We start from the raw sequence: 24,928 nt of genomic DNA, 5'->3' as shown, positions 1-24,928 counted from the left end.
AATAAATGCATGTAAAAATACCGATGAAATAGTGAAACAAACCATATTGTTCGGTATTTAAAAACAAACAAACTATCAACCACATAAGAAATGTCACGTTATTACGAAGTGTTGATCAAGAGCCGATCGATCAAAAACATATTTCATAGTAATGTTAAAATAATCGAGACTTAAATTTCATATTTGAAGAAAATAAACACTCAGATAATTTGGATCTGAAGCAATACGCCATTTTAATGCAGCAAACGATCAATCTTTGCCGGACGGACCGTACATCTCACGACCAAGACGTTTTGCAACCACAGCAGTTGTTTCCCCTTCCAATAGTAGGAGTTTATCCAGATCAATATAATTAAGGTTTTTTGTCCTATAATTTTTTGATGTTTTTTAAACATGAAGACTTCAATTATTTAAACATACTATCTCAGGATAATTACGAAACTCATTATGAAAAAAAAACATTACCCCTTTTAAACTTGAACCATTAAGTCATACCTAAATCTATATAAACTCCAGAAAGTAATATATGTATTTATATTTTTTCTTAACTATATTGATTTCTTATAGGGAGCAGACAAAATGATGAAGATAAGATGGTGGGCGCCAATCAACCTTATTAGGTATTTTTTCCAAAAACAATATTTTTTTTTTAAACAATAAAGTACATTTATTCATCTTAAAATATATTTTGTATTTTAGATAGGATGAAATGATTGGGTGTCCACAATGATAACTGAGTATTGATGGTATCCAGAAGCACAGACTTTGTGTCACAATACCCAACAAAAAAGCTTACATCATTAAGACATGTAGAATTATGTTTGTCTCAAGTATATTCTTCAAACCAAAGATTTATTATTTACCATGTTTACTGGAAAAACACACTAATAATGCAATTGTTATATTATCATAGCAGATAAAGAGCCCCAATATGCATTGCTAGCTTGATTTTAATGATAATTATTTAGCATTTCTTGGGATGATGAACTGGACATATGACAAAATAAGAAATGTATTTTTATTTATTCTTCTCCCATTACAAAGTTTACAGTGGTTTATTTTTTTCGCACAATCTAATTGGCTGCATGGGAGTGGAAAGCTATTTTAATCAGAGACCTTAAATTATTCTAATGTGTAAATTTTCAGAACATGGTAAGTAAAGAAAAACTTAAATTTATGGGTGATGAAGAAATGACCAACAAGAGGTCCTCTTTTAACATTTTACCATAAACCTCATTTCTTTACATAAGCAATGTCTAATTTTAATTTTAATACTTTTTACAAAATAAATCACACAGGAACAGGTCACGAAAATACATATTTATTATTATGTCGTTTTCATGAAGATAAAAGGAAGAAAATGTTAATTTTAAATTACGTACCTATTATCAGTAAGTCTTAACTTCTAATCTGATTAAATAACAAAGAAATAAAGGTTGGAGGTTAGTGTTGCAGTAAAAAAACAATGTAAAATTGAAAAGGTATTAAAATGCAAATATTTGTAGAACTACAGAAATGATAATTTATTGTTCACATATATCCTATGTATTTATGTTTCACACACAATAAATTATTGTGTCAAATTCACATTGTTTCTTGTCATTCACAAATATGGGGAAATTAGATGACTCATTTAGTAACATTTTTGGTGTCATGATGTTAAATAGTATGTTCAAAAGAAAAATTGTCCACTGAATAAGTTGGGTTTTTTATATATAGATCTATAATAAAAACACATGTGCTCAAAATATTCAGGAACAAAACAAAACAAAAAAAGATGACATGAAATAATCATCATTTCACATATTAAATTGTTCACTGTAAACTTAGTTTTAAAGAGGAAAATTCGTCCAAAAATATTACAATCCATTGATGGATTTGAGAAGATATAATCAGCTGATCAGTTGCTTGAGTTGGTATTCATAGAATCTTGCCTGATCAATCCTGCTGACAGTTCCTTGGGCCCTTGCTTATCGTTAACAATATTTCACAATATTTAAGACAATATTTAATTTCCCCTTAATTGGGTTTATAACATTTGTTTCTAGCGAACAAATAAACGAATAACGTATTTACATACACTAAAAAGGTGGGCCTATTTAGTGTTGCTCATTGAGAATGATAGTCACGGCTAGACGAATGCAAATAAAGTTATGGGCCGAGTAATCCAAAACCATTAACAAATATCAAATCACATTACTAAATCTCACAACGTTACTCCGATCAGCTTTCAATAGTTAACAAAGAACATAACATCGTTCTAATCGTGACAGATTAATAACTCGTGTGTAGATTTCTCGGTAACAACCGAACACAGTGGTTAACCCTCTATTTATCTATGTACTTGTTGTACATATATCATGGTCCATCAGGTTGGTGAACGCAGCCATCATACTTTTGTATCGGAAGACACCTGGGTCCACTTGCACAAAGCGATCTTAGCGCTAAGATGATCGTAACTCCCATACTTTAACATAGGCTTACAATAGTTGTAGCGCTAAGATCGCTTTGTGCAAGTGGCCCCTGGATCTAGCCAGTTTCTTGAACCTGACTGAGCGACCCGGCTTCTGTATGCAGTCCTGGGAAGAAGTAAAACGTCTTCAAAAGCCATGGGGTGAAGGAGGAGACCTGCTTGTCACCTTTGTTCTTGGTCTTCCCACGACTCACGAGGTTATTAACCTGTAAAACAAAGTCAGGAAGTGAATGTCGTTTAACGCTATTTTTAGCAACGTTCCACCGATGGAATGGCGTGGGGTACCAGAAATGGACTTTACACATTGTACCCATGCGGGGAATCGAACACTACGGCGTGATAGACGAACGCTGTAACCACTAGGCTACCCCCCTGGTAAAACAAGGATGAAACATGACAACAATGTGTGAAGCACATGATTTCTGTAAACTTTCAACTTCCGTTTTGTTGCCTCTAATAACCATCATTTTGAATTAAACACATTGAGCAATGAGTTCAAGGAATTGAGTCTGACATACATGTGTCTTCACGAATCTGCGATGCCTCACATAACAGAACGTGTATCATCATATGTTCCAGGGTGTGGACTGCGATCCTAGTACCAACTGCCCCTCCTAATCCCCCAACCCCCCTTACAGACTAATATCGGCTACAGAACATTTTCCCACACGCCCCGAGTTCTATGGAACACTCGGCCTGCAAACATCCGATAAGCTGACAATAGCAACACCTTCAAGTCCTGACTAAACACTCATCTCTTTACTTTCCATTTCCTCGACTAGACTATTGTTTGTGTGCATAAAATTAAGCAGTGTGGGTGAGTTCATGGCGAACGACGATCACCAGGACTGGAAATCATATTTTGTTGTGCTTATGGTATGGTGCTGACAAACCTAGAAACATAATCGGGGCGAACCGGGATTCGAACCCACAATCATGGTAGAGTGTGAAACCTATTTGTGGCCCGGCATCATAAAAATTGGTTTTAGCTCTTTTGCCAAATGTGTCTTAAGTCTTATCATGGTGAATATTAGGTTTACAGATCAAATTCTATCTGGGATTTCATGTTTACTATCGATTACTTTTTGTTTAACGCCGCAAAATTCCTTCAATATGATTTAAACATATCTTGTTTCAATGAATCAGGATCGGTAAACACGCCAAGAATGCTTATGGCTGATAATACCTCTACCACTAGACCACGGAGGCGGTCTGATGATAAACAAAATATGTTAACAAAAGCAAGTAGTCATTGACAACAGTTTGGTGTAATGATTAGAAAAATAATATATAAGCGGGATTTATAGACTCACGTTAGCTTACACCTTTCGGAATGAAGTATGTATGAATGTACTGATTTTAAGATATCTAGATGAGGACTTTTTGTAAAATTAGTATTACCATTCAATATAGTGTTCAGATCAACTCCCTCAGAATAGAAGAATGAATCATTTCTTACATCATTATAAAAGGGACTGGAAAAGAAATAGTATGATACATTTTCATACATGTATCCTCAAGATGTGCGCTTGTCATCTCAGCGCTGTGTTTGCTTTGTGGGTAGGCCCTGGACGTTTATACTGGGGTTATGTTTCACTGTAAATAATACTTTGTACATTGCCTGCACAACAGATCTGTTTGCATGTTGTTAGATTATTATATATGCAGGATTTATAAGATTACGTCAGTTAAAACCCTTTGTATGTATGACTGAATTGATTTGATAGATAACTAAGTCAGCATTTTTTGTAACATTTACATTATCTTTCAATGTAGTGTAATATTCCTACTATATGATGGCGGCCTGTAAATAATGGCGTCAAACCAGAGATTGATATTATGAGCAACGATCCACGCTTATCGGGGAACAATGCCAAGCTATCAACAAGTCTTTAGTCTATATCTTAGAGTTTAACTTAATATTTAAAGTGAATGGAATATTTCCTTAACATTTGGGATCAAGAAAAAAGGGATACTTCTCCAGAAGACTAGTTATACCCAGTGAAAGATCCAAATAATTTCCATTAAGGAAGGTTTGAAAACGATCAGGTGAAGTGAGTTAAAATTAGGTTTAACGTTGTGTCATAGATTATTGCACTTATATAGCGACGTGCATGCCTGTGTGTGTGGCCTCTTGTACTAGTCCGGACTGATGCTGATTTATAGTGCTAGCTCACTGAGATACCATGCCGCAGTTTAACATGAATACCCCACTCAGACACAGCATACTGATTCCCGATCCGACCAGTTTTAGCCCCTTAATGCCGAGCGCCAGACAGGGTAACAACAAGTACCATCTTTTAACGTCTTTTGGTATGACGCGGCGGGGGATCGAACGCCGGACCTTCCGCTCTCCGGGCGGACGCTCTACCACTAGACCACGGAGGCTGTCTTAACCGATCACACTGCAGCACACACTCATTAATTTTAACATTCACATGCGCCTCTTTGCATTGAGTTATAATCTTTATTATGTTATAATAAAGTGTCATTTGTCTGTTTATTATTTATAAGTAGAAGTCTACTGCTGCAAGCTCAGTGTTATACCCACAGTTTAACTTGGGCTGGACGAAGATATCCCAATTGCGTGGATCGATGCTCATGATGTCTGTATTGTCTGGTCCAGACTCGATTTTTTTTACAGACCGCCGTCATATAGCTGGAATATTGCTGAGTGCGGCGTTAAACAACGAACAAACAAAAAACACAAACAAAAAAGATGTTAGAAGTCAAACAAACATACCTTGGTCATCATTGACATAAGATCTTCTTTGTGCGCAAACTTCCCAAAGATGTAAACAATGGCTTGTATGAACCATGTGCCATGTTTTGTGTTTCGAACTGACATATAACCTGTAAATAAAACCGAGAAACGTGAAGCAAATACTTACTCACTGGGGTATTGTCAAAAAGAATGTCGTAAGATCCGGATTAGATCAATCTTCATCAACCCATGTTGTCTAAGAGGCGACTATGCTTGTCGTAAGAGGCGACTAACGGTATCGGGTGGTCAGGCTCGCTGACTTGTTTGATACATGTCATCGTATCCCAATTGTGTAGATCGATGCTAATGATGTCAATCACTGGATTGTCTGGTCTAGACTCGATGATGTATAGACCTCCGTCATATAGCTTGAATATTGCTGAGTGCGCGTTAAACAAGAAACAAGCAGCAAGCATTTAATTTACTTATTTTTGTAACGACCTTCAATATCTGGGTTAACAAGTCGAACAGTCAACAAGTACACTGTCAATATTGATACTAAAATATTCTATGCATAAGTATTGAGGCCTAACTGACAAATGTGAAAGAAGTAACCTAATATAAACATTTTTGGTGACCAAGTTGTCAAAGGCACAACAATTAGTTATGCAGTATTGCGTTCTTATATATGAGCCAGAAACCTATTATCCTGGGTTTGAATCCCTGATTTTCTTTCTTAGTTTGTCAGCATCATTCGCGTGCTCCACTATGTTCATTTTCTATTTTTTCTTCATCGTATTTGAATCGCATTTCGTTTGTATTCTTTTCGCGTAATTCGCATTTCGTTTCTACTGTAATCCCAGTTTGGTATTTTTGTCCCTCATCTGAGTAAACACGTGTGAATTGGAAAGTCGGGTTTTTGATATATTGGCGTGGTGGCAGCGGTTAATCCACCCAAAACGCCTTCGACACACAGAAGGATTTAACCCCTAACTACCTCCAAGTAAGAATACACACAATAAGCCAGTTTACCTTCTGACAAGGCATTTTCACTCGCCGTGAAACGATCGACGAAACACTTTCGGTCGTAACGTGAATCCGCTACCTGTGAAAAACACCGTTCCTGTTCAGTGAAAATCAATCAACTTGGTACCCAAACGTTTCTTTTGCATTGACTGTAATCATGGCTACTCCTCGCGCTCCCAAACATTGGCAATTAACAAAAAATGAGACCATCACATCTTTTGAAAACTGGCGTCAAAATCTGGTATATATTCTCTCACTTGATGTCAATTTTGCTCCATTTTTGGCTGATGGTTTTTCATGGGAGAAGAAAACAACTACCCATCCAAATAGGGGCCTACACGACGATGGCGAAGCTATACCCGAAGCCAGACGCAAAACAGCAGCCCAGAAAAATGTACATCTTGATCTAATGTTGGGTCAAATATGCAACTTTTGCAATGTGATTAGCCGCAACACCATCATCAAGAATTCAACATCAGTGAGAGACATTTGGCAGAAAATCCGCCAACATTATGGCTTCCAGTCAACCGGTGCTAATTTCCTAAACCTCTCTGACATTAAATTCATGCCTGGAGAACGCCATGAGGACCTTTTCCAGCGTCTCACAGCCTTTTTCGAGGACAATCTTCTCACCACTCAAGGCGGTATAACACATCACGGCCTTGTTCCAGATGTAGATGAAGATTTGACTCCGACACTTGAAAATACCATTGTTATGCTTTGGCTTTCTCTCATCCATCCACAATTGCCCAATCTTGTAAAACAAAAGTATGGTGCCGAATTGCGTAACCAAACTATATCATCAATCAAGCCAGAAATATCTCAGGCTTTGCTCTCTCTCCTGGATGAACTGAAAAGCATTGAAGACTCAAAGGTTCTGCGTTCAGCTGCTTATTCCTCTTTTCAGAAGCAGAACTTTTCAAAGAAAAAACCAGTTGTCAAAAGTTGCATCCTATGCAAGACTGCAGGTAGGCCAGCCTACAATACCCACTGCCTGAAAACCTGCCGTTATCTTCCTGACACTGATAAACGCCAACTGTTTAGCAACTCAAGATTGGCCAATGCTGAGGAAGAACCTGACTTGCCAGTGGATGATGAGATTGCAGCTAAATCTGACAGTGACTTTACTCTAAACCCATTACTTGATACACCAACCGCCAGCCGTGTTGACGTTATTCAGTCTCCTTTCCTCAATGCTTATTATGAACAACATCCAGTAAGGTTAACCCTTGATACTGGAGCAACTTCAAACATGGTACAAGCATCGTTTGCCAAGGCTATTAACTTACCCATAACACCTGCATCTCAGATGGCTCGTCAGGCTGATGGAATAACACCCCTTGATGTCATTGGGGAAGTCCATTGTACCCTTACCAGAGAGAATGACACCTTCACACTTGATGCCCTCATTGTTAAACAATTGGATGTCGATGTACTTGCTGGTAATCCTTTCCATGTCACAAATGACATCGCAACTCGTCCTGCTAAACGACAAATCGTCATCAGAGGTCACAAGGTCATCCATTATGCTCCACAACCAAATCGTCATGCTACCATACGTCGCACTCAGGCACACCTTCTCAGAGGTCCTCCAGTTCAAACTGCCATTCTCCCAGGCCAGTTCATCGATCTCCATACACCTGAGTGTGCAGATCCCGATACCAGTTGGGCAATGAACACCTTTGTCAAATTCGTCCTATTGTATGTCCAGAAACACCACAAGACACTCCACGTCCAGCTGTGACTCACCATCAAGCTGCTGGTCCACACTCTGCTGCTGTGTGTCTCAATCCTGATGGGTGTCTATCTTCTGACATATGTGATAAGTTTGCTGCTCTGCACCGAGAGTTTGATGATGTTTTTAACCCAAAGGTGTCGAAGTACAACGGTGCAAGTGGAAAGCTGGAGGCTGTTGTTAACATGGGCCCCTCTCTCCCACCACAACGTAAGGGAAGGCTTCCTCACTATAACAAAGATATGCTCAATGCCCTCCAAGACAAGTTTTATGAACTTGAAGACATGGGTGTGTTTGCCAAACCAGAACAAGTTAATATCAACGTTGAGTATCTCAACTTATCCTTCCTGGTTAAAAAACCTAATGGCAGCTACAGATTGGTTACGTCATTTGGTGAAGTTGCTAAGTACAGCAAACCTCAGCCAGCGCTTATGCCCAATGTTGACAATGTCCTACGCGAGATAGGAAAGTGGAAATATCTCATCAAAACTGACCTGTTGCAAGCCTTTTATCAGATTCCACTATCTCACTCTTCTATGCGCTTTTGTGGTATCGTCACTCCCTATAAGGGCGTTAGAGTCTACACTCGAAGTGCAATGGGAATGCCAGGATCGGAAACCTGTCTGGAAGAATTGATGTGTCGAGTTCTAGGCCACCTTGTTCAGGATGGACTCGTAGTTAAACTGGCAGATGACTTGTTTTGTGGAGGGAATACACCTGAAGAAGTTCTCTCAAATTGGAGGCTTGTTCTTGATGCTCTCCGCCGAAACAACTTGCGCATATCTGCTCCAAAAACAGTCATTTGTCCACTGTCTACCACAATACTTGGTTGGATGTGGAAAAATGGTACATTGACAGCAAGTAGCCACAGAATAGCTGCCCTTGCTTCGATTGAACCACCTACAACCATCCAGGGGTTACGTTCATTTGTCGGTGCCTACAAGGCTATGAGCAGAGTATTACCAGGCTATGCAGATCTTCTCCATCCTCTTGACTTGATGACTGCTGGACGACCATCGGCTGAAAAATTAAGATGGTCTGATACTTCCCTAACATCCTTCAAAAAGGCTCAAGACTCTTTACAAAATCACAAATGCATCACGATACCCAGACCTAGTGATAGCCTCACTATTGTCACTGATGCATCCGTGAAATCTCATGGAATCGCATCTACATTGTATACTACAAGAGATGACAAGGTCATGCTGGCTGGATTTTATAATGCAAAACTAAAACATTATCAGGTAACATGGCTACCCTGTGAAGTTGAAGCATAAGCAATAGGAGCTTCAGTGAAACACTTTGCCCCGTACATCATGACCTCCTCTCAGAAAACTCAAATCCTCACTGATAGTCGGCCCTGTGTTCAAGCACACGAGAAACTTCAATGGGGAGAGTTCTCAAACAGTTCACGAGTGACCACATTCCTGTCGACCATCAGTCGCTACAATGTACTGATTACACACATCGCTGGAGCTAATAACATCCCCTCAGACTACAGTAGCAGAAATCCCATAGAATGCAATGATCAACGATGTCAGGTGTGCAAGTTTGTGAACGTATTTTCAGACTCTGTCATTCGAGAGTTAACGGTCACGGACGTTATTGAAGGAGGAATACGCATGCCTTTTACAAGCAGAACTGCCTGGCATGTCACACAACATGAGTGTCCAGATTTACGTCGAACTCATTCTCACTTAACTCAAAGCACGAGACCCGGTAAAAAGGCTACAAATATCCCCGATGTTAAGCGATATCTCAATGAAGTGTGCATTGCTTCAGATGGCCTTTTGGTGGTGCGTGACACTTTGCCTTTCAACAAAGTACGAGAACGTGTGGTTGTCCCAAGAGCAGTTCTTCATGGTCTGCTGACTGCTCTACACATCCGCTTCAGCCACCCAAGTGTCTACCAAACAAAACAGCTCTTCGTAGATACTTTCATGCCTTGGACCTCGACAAAGCCTTACAAGAAGTATCTTCCTCCTGTCATCATTGTGCGTCCCTCAAAACCATTCCAGCACAGTTGTTTCCGCAAAGCTCAACCACTCCACCTCCATCCATTGGGTCATCCTTCGCAGCTGATATCATGAAAAGATATGGCCAACTTATCTGTGTCTTACGAGAAACAGTATCCTCATTCACTCTCACATGTTTTGTAGAAAATAAGCGACATAACGAACTACGTGACGCCCTTCTGTGTCTCTGTGCAGATATTCGCAATCTCGGTGAAAGTGGAGTCATCATACGAGTTGATCCAGCACCTGGGTTTCAGGCTGTGGTCAGAGATCCTGTTCTGTCAAAACATTGGGATAACTCTTGATATTGGCTCCTGCAAAAACCCCAACAAGAATCCTTTTGCAGAAAAGGCAATCTCTGAACTTGGCTTAGAGTGCTTAAACCTCTCACCAGAGGGAGGTCCTTTGTCTCGATCCACTCTCGCACTTGCAACAGCTAATCTCAACAGCAGACTGAGGCAGAGTGGAATGTCCGCACGAGAAGTATTCACTCAGCGAGACCAACTAACTGGCGCACAGCTACCAATGGATGATCGTGACATCATCATGAAACAGCATCTTACCCGCCTTAACAACCATCCATATAGCAGTAAGTCAAAGGCTCATGGCAAAACTCTGTTTGATCGATCAGACATACAAATTGGCGATCTCGTATATATAAAGGGGGAGAAGGAGAAAACAAATACCAGATACAAATACATGGTTGTCAACATTACAAAAGACAAATGCCAACTTCGTAAGTTCACAAAGACTCAATTCCGATCAAAAACTTACGATGTTCCCATTGTCTGCTGTTACCCGATCAAACCGTCAACAGAATCTGTGGTAACTAATGAGCCAATAAGAGGCTTAACTGAAAAGGACAATCCTCACAGCACTGATGAGGATAGTGATGAGGACAAAGACATCGTCCAACATGAGATTCAGAACAACCCAAGACAGGTTCCAGTGCAGCCGCTCAGACAATCCACAAGGACACGACACCCACCAGCATGGCAAAGTTCTGGAGAGTGGCTGATGCAATAAGACACTTCTAGTGATCACCATTGACATTAAAGAAAGAGGAGAAAGTGCTCGCGCCACTATGTTCATTTTCTATTTTTTCTTCATCGTATTTGAAACGCTTTTCGTTTGTATTCTTTTCGCGTAATTCGCATTTCGTTTCTACTGTAATCCCAGTTTGGTATTTTTTCCCTCATCTGAGTAAACACGTGTGAATTGGAGAGTCGGGTTTTTGATATATTGGCGGTGGGTGTATGATTTACCAAAGTGGTAGACGTGTAAGTGAGTAAGTGAGTGAGTATGGTTTTACGCCGCTTTTAGCAATATTCCAGCAATATCACGGCGGGGCACACCAGAAATGGGCTTCACACATTGTGCCCATGTCGGGGATCGAACCCGGGTCTTCGGCGTGACGAGCGAACGCTTTAACCACTAGGCTACCCGACCGCCCCGGTAAACGTGTAAGACCTGCATCACTTCGGGCGTCCCTCCCATATCAAACTATCACGCAGTAATATAACTAGAATACCGTTCAAAGCGGCGGTAAACCAAATTCACTCACTCAACAATGTGTCTTAATCTGCAACGTTGATAAAGTAATAAAGCATTGTCGATAAAGTAAAAAAGCATTGTCGATAAAGTAATAAAGCAAACTTGATAAAGTAATAAAGCATTGTTGATAAAGTAATAAAGCATTGTTGATAAAGTAATAAAGCATTGTCGATAAAGTAATAAAGCATTGTCGATAAAGTAATAAAGCAATGTTGATAAAGTAATAAAGCATTGTCGATAAAGTAATAAAGCATTGTCGACAAAGTAATAAAGCATTGTTGATAAAGTAATAAAGCAATGTTGATAAAGTAATAAAGCAATGTTGATGAAGAAATAAAGCATTGTCGATAAAGTAATAAAGCATTGTCGACAAAGTAATAAAGCATTGTTGATAAAGTAATAAAGCAATGTTGATAAAGTAATAAAGCATTATTGATAAAGTTGCAACTCTGAGTCGTTGATTTTATACCTTCTGATGAGCGTATTGTCCTTGTTATTCATCATTACACCCTCAGGACTGACACCTTTCAGAAAATTAGATTAACACATACAGACATGAACATTAACTAAAATCATTTATATCACCTGGCGTTGTAGCTTCAGCTGTAAAGATGTCCGCTCTTGTGGGGTGGTTTTTTTCAGTGGCTGATTCGGTTGAAGCAACTTGGTTTTGTTCTTGTGCATGTGCTTTATCCTGTATTCCTGTTTGTTTCAGTGCCTCACTGATCTCAGAGACCGACGAATCTGGTGGTCCTGTAATGCCCGTGTCACGCTTAGCTATCAAGTTGAAAACAATATGTCATAATATAAACTCCGTTTGTATATATTCGATATTTGGATATTTTGAAAGAAAATGGTGGACAATTTTACCTCATGTTTTACCCCCAATAATTCTCTCGTTTTACCTGCGAGGTGTCCCGAAAAATTGGGTTGTGCTAAAATGAAAGTGTGCTTCCTAAAAGAGTATCCACAAATTATTCTGTCTCAAACTAACATTCCAGGTTCCACTCCAGAAGGCTAAATGGTCGGATCATATGGAACGCACGACCTGACCAATCTGGTTGCGACCTTCGCTGCAAAGGCCTTTGTTTTTGAGGAAAGATTCATGTTATGGATCTTTGCTTTGCATCAAGTATCATCGCATGAGCCTTTGTTTGTTTCTAAGGAAGGATTCATGTTACGAGCCTCTGATTTGAATCAAGTATCATCGCATGAGCCTTTGCTTTTAAGGAAGGATTCACCTGGGTCCATATGAACCTTTGGTTTGAATGCAAGTTCTATCGTTGCCATGGTGCACGTGGCTGCTACCACATACAAGAGGGGAAGACTTGCGTGACTTCATCCATCAGGAAGAAATTTATTTTCATTAATGCTTTGTTTGATTATTACTTCCATATTTTAATTCTATTTTCAAATTATATTTTCATTATTTCTCAAAAATCCATGAAAACAAGGTTTGTATTCCTACATAGTGATTCGGTAGCTTGCTTCAGGGAATGCAAATCATATTTTCACCCTTTGACATTTGGTCATGTGACCCAAATTAGCCAATCACAACACAGAACACACTTTCTATAGGTTTACAAGTTCCCATGTCGCACTTACTTCCCTGACAAGCTTGTATGAAGAATAGCTTAGGCTTCAAAGCTAGTGTCTTGCAGTTCTGGCCATTAAACATGTCCTTGATCTCCTCCAGGTTAGCAACCTTGCCGTCTACACCAAACACGCCTTCTCTGGTGCCATGGGACAAGATGACACAGACAAAACAGTCATAGTTGTCATGATTGATCTTACTCTCTTTTTCCAGGGCTTCAATCATTTGCTGAAATTAAAACAAACAATATTCGGGGTAATCTATTATGTTCCGATTCTCCTTCTGGGGGTATAATAACGGGGTGGTCTTTTTGTGTGTTTGGCGCGTTTACATCATAATACTTTACCAGCATACAAAATGTATATGACAAACAAACATTGAAAGTGTTATGCAGAGCTACTTCGAAAGCCATCATAATGTGGCCACCTAAATACAAATTAATCATCAGAACAAGGATGGTTACAACCCATTCGTGAGCAACTCGTGTTATTCCGGGACAAGCCGAATAGCGACTCGTGCCCCGCTCATGGCCATTCTTGCGACTGGGTTCTGTCTTAGCTCAAACGGGCATACCTAAAACAATTGTCAACTCGTTGCGTAATGGTTCACATATATTTCCCCATATATTATAAATATTTTAGATGCAATTTAAAGCACATCGGGACGTGCGGAAGCATACAGTATGATTGAACATATTTAATTGTGTCTCGTGTATATTTTTAGGTGCAAGACATATGTAAAATCAAAAATTATTTCTGAGGGATTATTTGACAAAGAACTCGAAATCGTACACGCATTCTGATTGGTTTGTCGTATTTTCGCGCATAACATTCATCGATAGGGGGACGAGTCTTCTTGCAGGTTACGGAAAGGGGCGAGTGGGGACGAATGAAGATACATGTACGTCATACATGTTTGACCTAATTCACTTTGTCCAGGGCTTCAATCAGATTTTGAAAACAATCAATAAGTCGAAGGATTAGTGTTAAGGTAATGTAGCTCACCTGGTTACATTCGCTTAAATAGTTAATCAGTTAAACGCTTGATCAGAATACCAATATGTGGACATCACGTGTCTATTGTGACACATGTCAATCTAGTATGATTGTAACGAAAGAAAAGGATTACATGTAAGTCGTAAGTTTCAAAGGGATCAACATAAATATAGTGTAGGTGGCAGAGTACAATTAGGTATTTGGACTATAAGTCTGCCATTATCATTCAAAAGAATCATGAATAGTTCATAGCATATACTTATTCATCATCCAAAACTAGCTCCCACAGGAGATATCGCTTGGGTGAGATCAAGCTGCAATGAAATTGCACCACAATGCTTTACTGACCATTGTGACGTCATTGGTTACCATGACGTCACAACAAATGACATTGCTAATGGCTCAGCTACTGAATCTGTTAGCGGTACTTTTTACACTTCAGACACTGCTAATTACTGTCAACAACCTGAAAAAGTTGGAAGAATTATGTCTTACATGATGATAAATATAATCTTACCCTTGTGTCTTTTGATATCAAATATATCAACACTCGCAAGCTCGGAGATTCACACAGTTTAACCAGCGCATTTAAATCGTTCACACTTCAATGAACCAATCCAAACTGACGTTCAATTCTTAATAAAACGTGCCTAAATCAATAGTTCAATTTGTTTGAGATTGAGATTCGATGGTGTGAAGCATTTACGCCACAAACGAAAATTGCCACGTTTGTCAAACACACAAGGTACAGCAATGTCTTTTCCGTTTGCTGACTTGGAGGTACTTTTGCTTGAGAGGTGAAAAACGCTTTTCTCAAATATCAAGCGATTTTAGTGCATGATGGCTCGTTGGAAAGCTCTCAAAATTTTAAGACGTTTGATACCAAATCCGACACACCTAAGGGGTCATGAGGGAAATACAACCGTTTGAAGTGACATTTGGTCACTGCAAAATGCTTCTAAACACCTGCACATTTACGCCAAAAACGAAAATTGGCACGTTTCGCAAACTCACAAGGTACACCAACAGACTTTATTGTTCTTAATACAGAAAAAGTGACGATGCATCAATGTCATGTTAATCGTACTTGTGGTTACAGTTTGGGTTTGGGAGTGCCCCTTGTATTACTGCCATGTGGCTCTGCGATCTGCGAATGGCTGCTGAGTACGATTGTGAGGGGGGTTCTGCTGCACCCTTGGGTGTTCCCTTATGTTTTACGTACATGCGACTTGGATCATAGAAAATGACCATGTGTGAGCCTGGAAATTCCATCAGATCTGGGCCCTGTTCCGCAAAGCGATCTTTGCGCTACGTTGATCGTAAGCCTATGATAAAGTAGGAGGTTTCCGACCAACTTTGTGGAACAGGACCCTGGTTGAATAAATATTGTTTTAAACTTTGCTCTTTCGGTTGTCGTTTAGCTACAGTTAAGATTTGTTCTTCCTCTGCTTTCATATCTGATGCTTTAAAAAATAATCATTCAATCATATTGTCAAAAAGGTGTTTACCGTTTGCGTTAGATTTCTTTTGATGACTGTTTTGAAAGATAGCTGGTCAAAAAGGAGACTTATTGAAGTAGCATCAGCATCCGTCCCTGTTCTGTTTTCCAGTGGCGTTGTTGCAGTAGAAAAGTTTTCATTATTTATTATTAATACCCTCCCCCTCTCGGATCTTTGAATACGGTAGATCTGTCAAGGAAGAGAAGCATAGCTTGTGACATTCATTGATGGTGTTTGGTCAGTTCAAGAACATGGATGTACGTCGTCTATCTTGGGACCATCCACATAATGTAATCAAGTTAAGTTTCATCATACTAATATTTTGTGAGGCGGTGAGGTGAAATTGGTTTAACGTCGAGTCCAATAGTATTGCACTTATATAGCGACTTGCATGCACGTGTGTGTGCGTGCGTGCGTGCGTGCGTGCGTGCGTGCCTGTGTGTGTGTGTCTGCTTGTACTAGTCCGGACTGATGCCGATTTATAGTGCTAGCTGACTGGGATACCATGCCACAGTTTAACATGAATACCCCACACAGACACCAGGCCGACCAGTCCTTGTTTTAGCCCCTTAATGCCGAGCGCCAGACAGGGTAACAACAAGTACCACCTTTTAACGTCTTTTGGTATGACGCGGCCGGGGATCGAACCCATGACGTTCGGCACTCCTGACGGACGCTGTACCACTAGACCCCGGAGGCAGTCTGTTTATGTGTGTAATAATCTTACATGATGATTGAGTGAGTGAGTGAGTATGGTTTTACGCCGCTTTTAGCAATATTCCAGCAATCTCATGGCGGGGGACACCAGAAATGGGCTTCACACATTGCACCCATGTCGGGAATCGAACCCGGGTCTTTGACGTGACGAGCGAACGCTTTAACCACTAGAATACCCGACCACCCCTCTTACATGATGATGTGGATGTTTGTGGTTGATAAAAAAAATTAAAATATCAACATACCATAGACTTTGAAGAACCAGACTTTTCAAACAATTCTCGCATGGCAGAGTTGTCTTCAGCAACCATCTCAACTGTTACGTTGCATGTACTGTGGTCGTCTGGCGGCCAAGCTGAAACAGATACAGTTGATTTTAAAGAGAGAGTGAGTTGGGTTGAACGCCGCTTTAACAATAACTAGGTAATATCACGGCGTGTCAGCTTAATATGGGAGGAAACCCCGAAGTGATGCAGGTCTCAGACGTTCACCATTTTGGTGCTAAGACAATGAGAAACATAATCGAGGCGCACCGGGATTCGAACCCACGATCATTGGTTTGTGGCGTGCCAAGGGACGTAACTCTGCACAGCTAATTGCGGTGGCTGTGCCATCCATGCTCCCAGTCTGTAAAGCGTTTGTAGGAAACTTTAACAGAATCTTGCCTTGAAATTCATTTATTTTAACAAAAGTAAGAATACATTTTTGAAATTTTGTCGATTGTGAGAAGCAAAATGTCGGCATCAGTCCTTAAAGGAGTTGGGTATTGGTCACTTCAGAAATAAGAAATGGACATTCACATGTAGGCCTTCAAACGTGCAATAACTTATGGTAGTGATGACAACTGGTTAGTATCCTCGTGACTGGTCAGCCAATCGGGGCTTTATACATGAGCAGACTTACGTAGAGATTCGGAGGTCACCCAACCATGACTCCTGGAGTTGACTAGTCAGACCAAAATAATTTTCCATGTAAAATTACGTGATTTTTACTCACATCTTAGAAATCTTTTATTCTGATGTTGGTGTAAAACTATCAGGCGTATGAGTTTGGTAAACCCCACGACCAAGGTTGTGTTACTGGCAAACCAAGAATTATAATCATGCAGAATCTTGAATTCGAACCGTCTGTACCTATCTAGCTCGCCGCAAAGACGAAACTCATGATGCATAATGATACGATATTTCTCCATCACATGTCATCGCTGATTTTCATTGATCCATTCAAATAATTTTCACCGCTTCTTTGCCTTTCACGCCCAGTTTTATCTCATTCGCGTTAAGATTGGTTATTCTCTAACTTTGACGTTTTAGTTATCCCATTGCAGCAGGAAAAGACACATAATTATACATAAAGAAAAAGAAATAGGCCCTGGCCATATACCTACATTCAGGTACACGTAAAGATCCGGGGTAGAAAAGTCTTCAGCAACCCATGCTTGCCGTAAAAGGCGACTATGCTTGCCGTAAAAGTTAACTATGCTTGTCGTAAGAGGCGACTAACGGGATCGGGTGGTCAGACTCGCTGACTTGGCTGATGCATGTAATTGTACCCAATTTCGTGGATCGATGCTCATGATGTCAATGACTGGATTGTCTGGTCCAGACTCGATTATTTACAGACTGTCGTCATACAGCTGGAATATTGCTGAGTGCGGCGTTAAACAACAAACAAACAATTTTATAATGCTAGACAAAACCTACATTCAGGAAGGTCATCTTCTATGGGTTGTGAGGCTCCAGTGTTCGCTGTCGCTCCAGGCTTCAGGATATCAGCTGCAGTGTTTTCGTCACATTCTATCAGGACATTGTAGAACTCCTCAAAAGCTTTACCTCCTCTCCTTGGTAATAAATCAAGTAAAGCCCATTTCTTGTCCGTTGGTGTGTGGTGCTTACCTTCCTATTGAACAGGAACAAAGTATGAGTATGGGTACAGTTTTAGAACGACCCGTGAAGATCCGGGGTAGAATAGGTCTTCAGCAACCCATGATTGCCGTAAAAGGCGACTATGCTTGTCGTAAGAGGCGACTAACAGGATCGGGTGTCAGGCTCGCTGACTTGGTTGATGCATGTCATCGTGCCCAAATTGCGTGGATCGATGCTCATGTTGTCAATCAGTGGATTGTCTGGTCAAGACTCTATTAATTACAGACCGCCGTCAAATAGCTGGAATATTGCTGAGTGCGGCGTTAAATAACAAAAAAACAAACAAACAAACAAAACATATTTAGACCACAATAAACTTCCACGGTTCGCAATAAGGTGTCCATTGCATTCGTGGTCTCGAGCGAGTGAGTAAGTTGCGATATAAAAGCTTTTAAGCAACATCACAGCAATATGACGGCGGCAGACGACGCAAAGGGGCGTCACACTCTTCCAAATACATTTCGGGTATCAAATACTCAACAACACCCGCAAAGACGTAACCATACAGTGAGCGACGGTGTCTCCATGAAAACTGAACAGGTCTAGTCAGCAGAATGCGAAGACACATCATCGAAGTTATTCTAATGTGGATTGATTAAGTTTAATATGTACTGAATGTGGTATTGATGTCGCTAAGCCGAATGTTTTTTTCAATGTGGGACTGACAATGGTTCATTTCATTTCGTAGTATTCGGTTTTTTTGTTATGAAGTGGACTTTACCTTATGTTTTTTTGTAGAAAGATTGACAATATATTTTTTGAAACTGCACTAACTTGAGACATTTGTTAAGTAAAATCAGTATTGTAAATGAACTATTGGTTGGATTTGAAAACAAATATTTTGAAATACAGATGTGGTTGATTACGATGAAGAACCATCTTCCAAAAAGTGGTCTACCGTTGATTGAAGCCGCTTGTAGACCATTCCGAATACAAGATGGTACAATATAATAGGTTTAATTAAGCAAAAGGTGACAAATCTACCTCGTTCTCGCTACCATTGTCATGGACATGGCCCCGATTTCTCGAAACAAACTTAAGTTAAAAAACTGACTTAGGTCTGAGTTTTACTCAAATTTGAGAAAACTCAGCAAAATGCATTTCTCAAACCACACTGAGTTCAATTTTTGACTCAAACTGAGTTCGAAACCACGTAAGACTTAAGACTTAGGGTTTCACCTGAATTTGATTCGAGAAAGGCTGAGTTTTTTTGCTAACTCAGTTGGAAATTTGAGTAAAAACTTAAAAAACTTAAAAACCGAGAAATCGGGTACAGTTTATGGTAAGTATAGACATCTTTAAAATGATCATGAGCTAACATCGACCTGAGGCCCACACCCAAGCCCCATTGTACATTGTCTCACAATGAGTGAATGAGTTGTGTATTACGCGGCTTTGAACAATACGACAATGAAGAATCTGTGTTCTTATATATGCCAACAACGTTTGGTTAATAATAGAGGCAGTTCCTCCACGCGAGTCTATATGCGGACAGAGGGCGCCCATATTCGTTTAACGCCTCCATAATGTTGTCAAGTGTGTGGGGGTACCCACGAAAACACACTCGAATCCGGGTGGAATATGTCTGTTTCCGCGAATATGTGTGTGTGAGAGTGTGTATGTGTGTGTGTTTCCGCGAATATGTATGTGTGTGTGTTTCAGCGAATGTGTGTGTGTGCGCGTGTGCGTGCTTGCACGCGCATACGTGTGTGTGAATTGTTTTATTTTTTCAGTACATCCAGCAAGTCCAATTAACGATTTATTTTTGTGCGTTTTTCGAGAACATATTATTTTTACCATGCCTAACCAATAATATCAAATGATTGTCCACTTACTAAGGATGCGATTGCGCAAACAACACCGCATCCTTTACCAACATGGCGGAAGGTACAGTGTATACTATACTCTACCCTTGTAGAATTCCACATATCGCTAAAATGTGTACACAAAGTTCTTTACGATAATGATGATGAACATGGTGATGATGGCGGAGGGTACAGCAAACACTACAATCTAGCCTTGCAGAATATTCCACATATCACTAAAATGTGTACACAAAGTTCAGGGCCCCGTTCCACAAAGCGATCTTAGCGCTAAGGTGATCGTAAGTCCCATACTTTAACATAGGCTTGCGATCATCGTAGCGCTAAGATCGCTTTGAGGAACGGGGCCCTGTACGATAATGATGATGATGAACATGGTGCTGATCGCGGAGGGTACAGTAACCACTACAATCTAGCCTTGCAGAATATTCCACATGTCACTAAAATTCTGTATGATGCTGATGATGACGACGACAATAACCAAAATGAACAATTGTCATAACAATACGAACCAGAATACTTTCCTTCATGTGAGCTGTTATTGTCTTCCTTTCAAAAAGTTTACTGACAATCCGAACTACGTCGGCCATATTGTCCACCAGGTTGCTTCGGTTAGTTCGAAGTATATCCTTGTGGTCGTCGGTCATCGCCTATAAGAATGATTGATCATATGTACATAGACACACGCATACATGCACGCACGCAAGCACGCATGCACGCACTCACGTACGCACGCTCGCACGTGTATACAAACAACATTTCCTTGCTTACTCAGCAATATGCCAGCTAATCACTGCGGCATGTTAGGGATCTATAATCACCCGGTATACATACGGGGCCTTCTACTTTTATTCTACTGGGTAACGTATTAACGTGTCTAACACGAGGAAAGTTGAATACAGTATCAGTTCACATTTTACGTAACTAATTTCAAACCTGTAACCTCTTACAACTACCCCCTACCACCCCTACACATATATCATTGAGGCTCTACACACACGCACGCACACACGCACACACACACACGCACACACATACAAATACATTAATACACACACATACATTGTACATACACACACATAGACACACATACATACACACACATATGTACACACAAACGTATATGCATACACACACATACACACACACACATATATATATCAAACATCCATACATACACACACATACAGCAACATACACACACATGCACACATACATACATCCTTACATACACACACTTTCACCATTGATACTCTACACACACATACATATACACACATATTTACGCACTGACACTCTACATACACACATATACAACACACACTGAGACATATACATACACACACACACTGACACACTTATACACACATCACTGAGACTCTACTACCACACATATACAACACACACATTTACACACACACACATATACAACACACACATTTAAACTCACACACACGCGCGCGCACACGCGCACGCTGGCACGGACGCACACACGTACGCACATACGTACGCACATACATACATGCATACATACATACATACATACAACACACATATATACAACACACACATGCACACACACACATACAAACATCATTAAATCTCTACTACCACACATATACAACACACACATATATACTCACACACACACATATACAACACACACATATATACTCATACACACACGCGCGCGCGCGTGCACACACACACACACACACACACACACACACATACATACATACATACAAATGTTCCGTTTAAATTGGTGTGCCTCTTTTCGCGTAATTATCCACATTTCGTTTTAATGTTCCTCATTCCACTTTCATTATTAACCACCGTCCCGGCCAGGTCCAACTTTTCACAAACACCCTTAAATCTCCCGGCAGCGTGTAGTATCAAATACACTATTCAGCTATATGCAGATAGACACTAAAGTACCCTCGACCATGGTTACATACTACAAGGTACTAGACGCCGCATGTCAGTCCCTATAACAGATGTATAACAATGACGATAAAACATGTCACGTTCACAATCATATCAGTCTCGTTGGTAGGCAACATTCACTATCGAGGCTACTTTCTCTTTACCTCAAAGCGAGTCACGAACCCAGCAAGTGCTCCCCGTTTAAAGCAGTCTTACCATGATGTGTGTTCCTTGGTAGTCGTCCGGATCCAATATTGATTGTTATGCAACTGTCATAACTTAATTTCAGGAAATCCGTTCATTAACTGATGATATAAATCCTTGTCTAGCAAGAGCTGACTTTTGAATCCATGAATGCGGAAGAAACTCAGACCGGGCCGGGCCAGCTGATAATTCTGTCAAAGTATTACGGGAGACTAAAGCGAAACATTCGTTACTGATCGAAAGATGTGTTTTTTATTGTATTTTTGAATAGTGAGAAGTATTTCAGTAGCAAGTAGGTATTTGTTTTTGTCATGGGGGAATTGGTCAAACGAGAAGAGGTGGATGTGCACAGAAATATGCTGATTCATATTCTATTTATCCTCCTCGGAAATATTTTAGCGTTCTCCGGAAAAGCCGATGATTTCGAAAGGCTACTGAGGTCAAAGTTGAAATATGGAAAAAGACACGAAAAAAACTTTGGTTACGGAGTAAAAAATAGGTACTAGAATATGGTAAAGGCACGAATAAATCTTTCATTATTACAAAAAAAAGACATTAGTTATATAGTGTGTGTAACGAGTGAAAATCGTTATAACGGGGCAAAATATTCGTTATTACGGAGAAAGAATGCGTTATAACGAAAATACATTTGTCAAAACGAAGATAACTATATCCACCTAAGATCCGTCTCAGTCTAACACTCATTCTTTGAAGAAACGGCCGAGTTAGGCAGGCTAATCCAGCTAATGTCTGCTAAAGGCAACATTCTCACGTTTTTTAATTGAAGGTGGTCGACGCATTCGCTTAATACAACGTAAAGACATCAATTCCACGGGACAGACTGGCTTAGAGGCAGGAGACGCTGTTAAAGAGGATTGGAAATGGGGTTCACGATTATTGTATTTAAACATTTCTCTCTAAACATTTTAGGTGGATATAGTCTTCGTTTTGACAAATGTATTTACGTTATAGATCCCATTTTGTCTCCGTGATAACGAATATCTTTCCCCGTCATAACGATTTACACGTCTACCATGAAACCTTTTGAAAGCTTTACTGAGGCCTTGAATGTTGTAACCTTGATCACACAACTTCTGAGCAAGAGTCGTATGACGCTCTTTGAAATCTTGACAAAAAGAGCATGCTCGATTGTATCTCAAAAGTTGTGATGTGTACACACCAAAAGCCTGAGATGCTGGAATATTGCACTTAACGATAGTCCACTTATTGAAATCAAAGTTGCACTGCACCTCTCCCATTGGTATAAAAACTGTACCCCCAATTTGAAAAGAATCCATGAAGTCGTTTTCAAGTACAAGGTCGCACAGATGTTGAAGTAAAACACCCCACCTTGTTCTGGGTCCCTGGGAAAAATAGGAACTAAATCAAGTATGGAGTTTTGGCATGTGTCAAAGGCGAGTGGTTGCTCACATTTGAGCAAACACATTTATCAGACCTCTTACAGGGAGATGCTCATTCATTAATCAAATTTAAATATCGCATCTGCAATAGGAATGTCGCAATTAGAACATGTATGATTGGTATTTCTTTCATTTGTGCACCAAATAAGTTCTCCTGTTTGGGTCGTAAAGTGGGCTAACCACAAAATCAGTTCTCCCGTTTGTGTGGTATAGCGGGCTTGCCACCAAATCAGTTCTCCCGTTTGTGTCGTATAAATGGTTCCCCACCATATCAGTTCTCCCGTTTGTGTCGTATAAGTGACTCCCCACCAAATCAGTTCTCCCGTTTGTGTCGTATAGTGGGCTTGCCACCAAATCAGTTCTCCTGTTTGTGGCGTATAAATGGTTCCCCACCATATCAGTTCTCCCGTTTGTGTCGTATAGTGGGCTCGCCACTAAATCTGTTCTGACGTTTGTGTCGTATAAATGGCTCCCCACCAAATCAGTTCTGACGTTTGTGTCGTATTGTGGGCTCGCCACCATATCGGTCAATGCAACATTTGTAGCCCCGTAAATACGGTATCATTAGCCCCTGTCAATGAGGTAAAATAAGCTCTGTCAATTAGCCCTGTCAATGCAACATTTGTCGCCCTGTCAATACGGCATCGGGCGGCACGGGTGGCCCAGTCGTCTAAGGCGCCGCGATTCGCTGTGCAGAGTTGCGTCCCTTGGGCACGCCAGAAACCTATGATTGTGGGTTCGAACCCCGATTATGTTTCTAGGTTTGTCAGCACCATACCCGTGCTCGTGGGTTTCACCGAAGTGGTAAACGTCTGAGACCTGCATCACTTCGGGCTTTCCTCCCACATTAAGCTGACACGCCGCGATATAACTGGAATACTGTTAAAAGCGGCGTTAAACCCAACTCACTCACTCACTCACTCAATACGGCATCCGTACCCCTGTTAGTGCAGCATCTGTTGCTCTGTCAATGCGGCATCATTATCCCTGTCAATGTGGTAAAATAACCTCAGTCAATGCTGCATCATTAGCCCTGTCAATGTGGTAAAATAACCTCGGTCAATATGGTATCATTATCCCTGTCAATTCGGTATCATTAGCACTGTCAATGCGGTAAAATAAGCTCTGTCAATGTGATATCGTTGTCCCTGTCAATGTGGTAAAATATCCTCTGTCAATGCGGCATCATTAGCCCTGTCAATGTGGTAAAATAACCTCTGTCAATGAGGCATCTAATATTAGCCCTGTCAATGTGGTAAAATAACCTCTGTCAATGCGGCATCATTAGCCCTGTCAATGTGGTAAAATAACCTCTGT

General features: G+C 40.4%; 1 protein-coding gene across 2 annotated transcripts; it reads right to left on the bottom strand.

The window, feature by feature from the left end:
* Positions 1-1,420: 1,420 nt before the first annotated feature.
* On the bottom strand, positions 1,421-22,380 carry LOC124123773 (caspase-3-like). 2 transcript variants are annotated; one of them, XM_048402817.1, is made up of 10 exons: positions 22,203-22,380; positions 20,573-20,710; positions 18,016-18,211; positions 16,558-16,667; positions 15,605-15,784; positions 13,113-13,329; positions 12,093-12,284; positions 5,217-5,326; positions 2,524-2,679; positions 1,421-2,413 (listed from the first exon to the last, which is right to left on the bottom strand). In XM_048402817.1, the coding sequence occupies exons 1-9, from the start codon at positions 22,203-22,205 to the stop codon at positions 2,530-2,532; spliced, it is 1,296 nt and encodes a 431-aa protein (XP_048258774.1). In that variant the 5' UTR covers positions 22,206-22,380; the 3' UTR covers positions 1,421-2,413; positions 2,524-2,529. The 2 variants fall into 2 exon arrangements, with proteins under 2 accessions (XP_048258774.1, XP_048258775.1); XM_048402818.1 differs by having other exon boundaries at positions 12,093-12,260.
* Positions 22,381-24,928: the final 2,548 nt, after the last annotated feature.

This window comes from Haliotis rufescens, unplaced genomic scaffold (genome assembly GCF_023055435.1).
Source record: "Haliotis rufescens isolate VD_foot unplaced genomic scaffold, xgHalRufe1.0.p SCAF_29, whole genome shotgun sequence".
Taxonomy (NCBI): domain Eukaryota; kingdom Metazoa; phylum Mollusca; class Gastropoda; order Lepetellida; family Haliotidae; genus Haliotis; species Haliotis rufescens.
This window is presented reverse-complemented; position numbering and strand designations above follow the sequence as displayed.

Coding starts and splice junctions, on each gene's coding strand:
- LOC124123773 (XM_048402817.1), bottom strand. Junction 15,785..16,557: donor CTGGTTCTTCAAAGTCTATG/GTATGTTGATAT, acceptor CTTCCTTGACAG/ATCTACCGTATTCAAAGATC. Junction 2,680..5,216: donor TTATGTCAATGATGACCAAG/GTATGTTTGTTT, acceptor TTTGTTTTACAG/GTTAATAACCTCGTGAGTCG.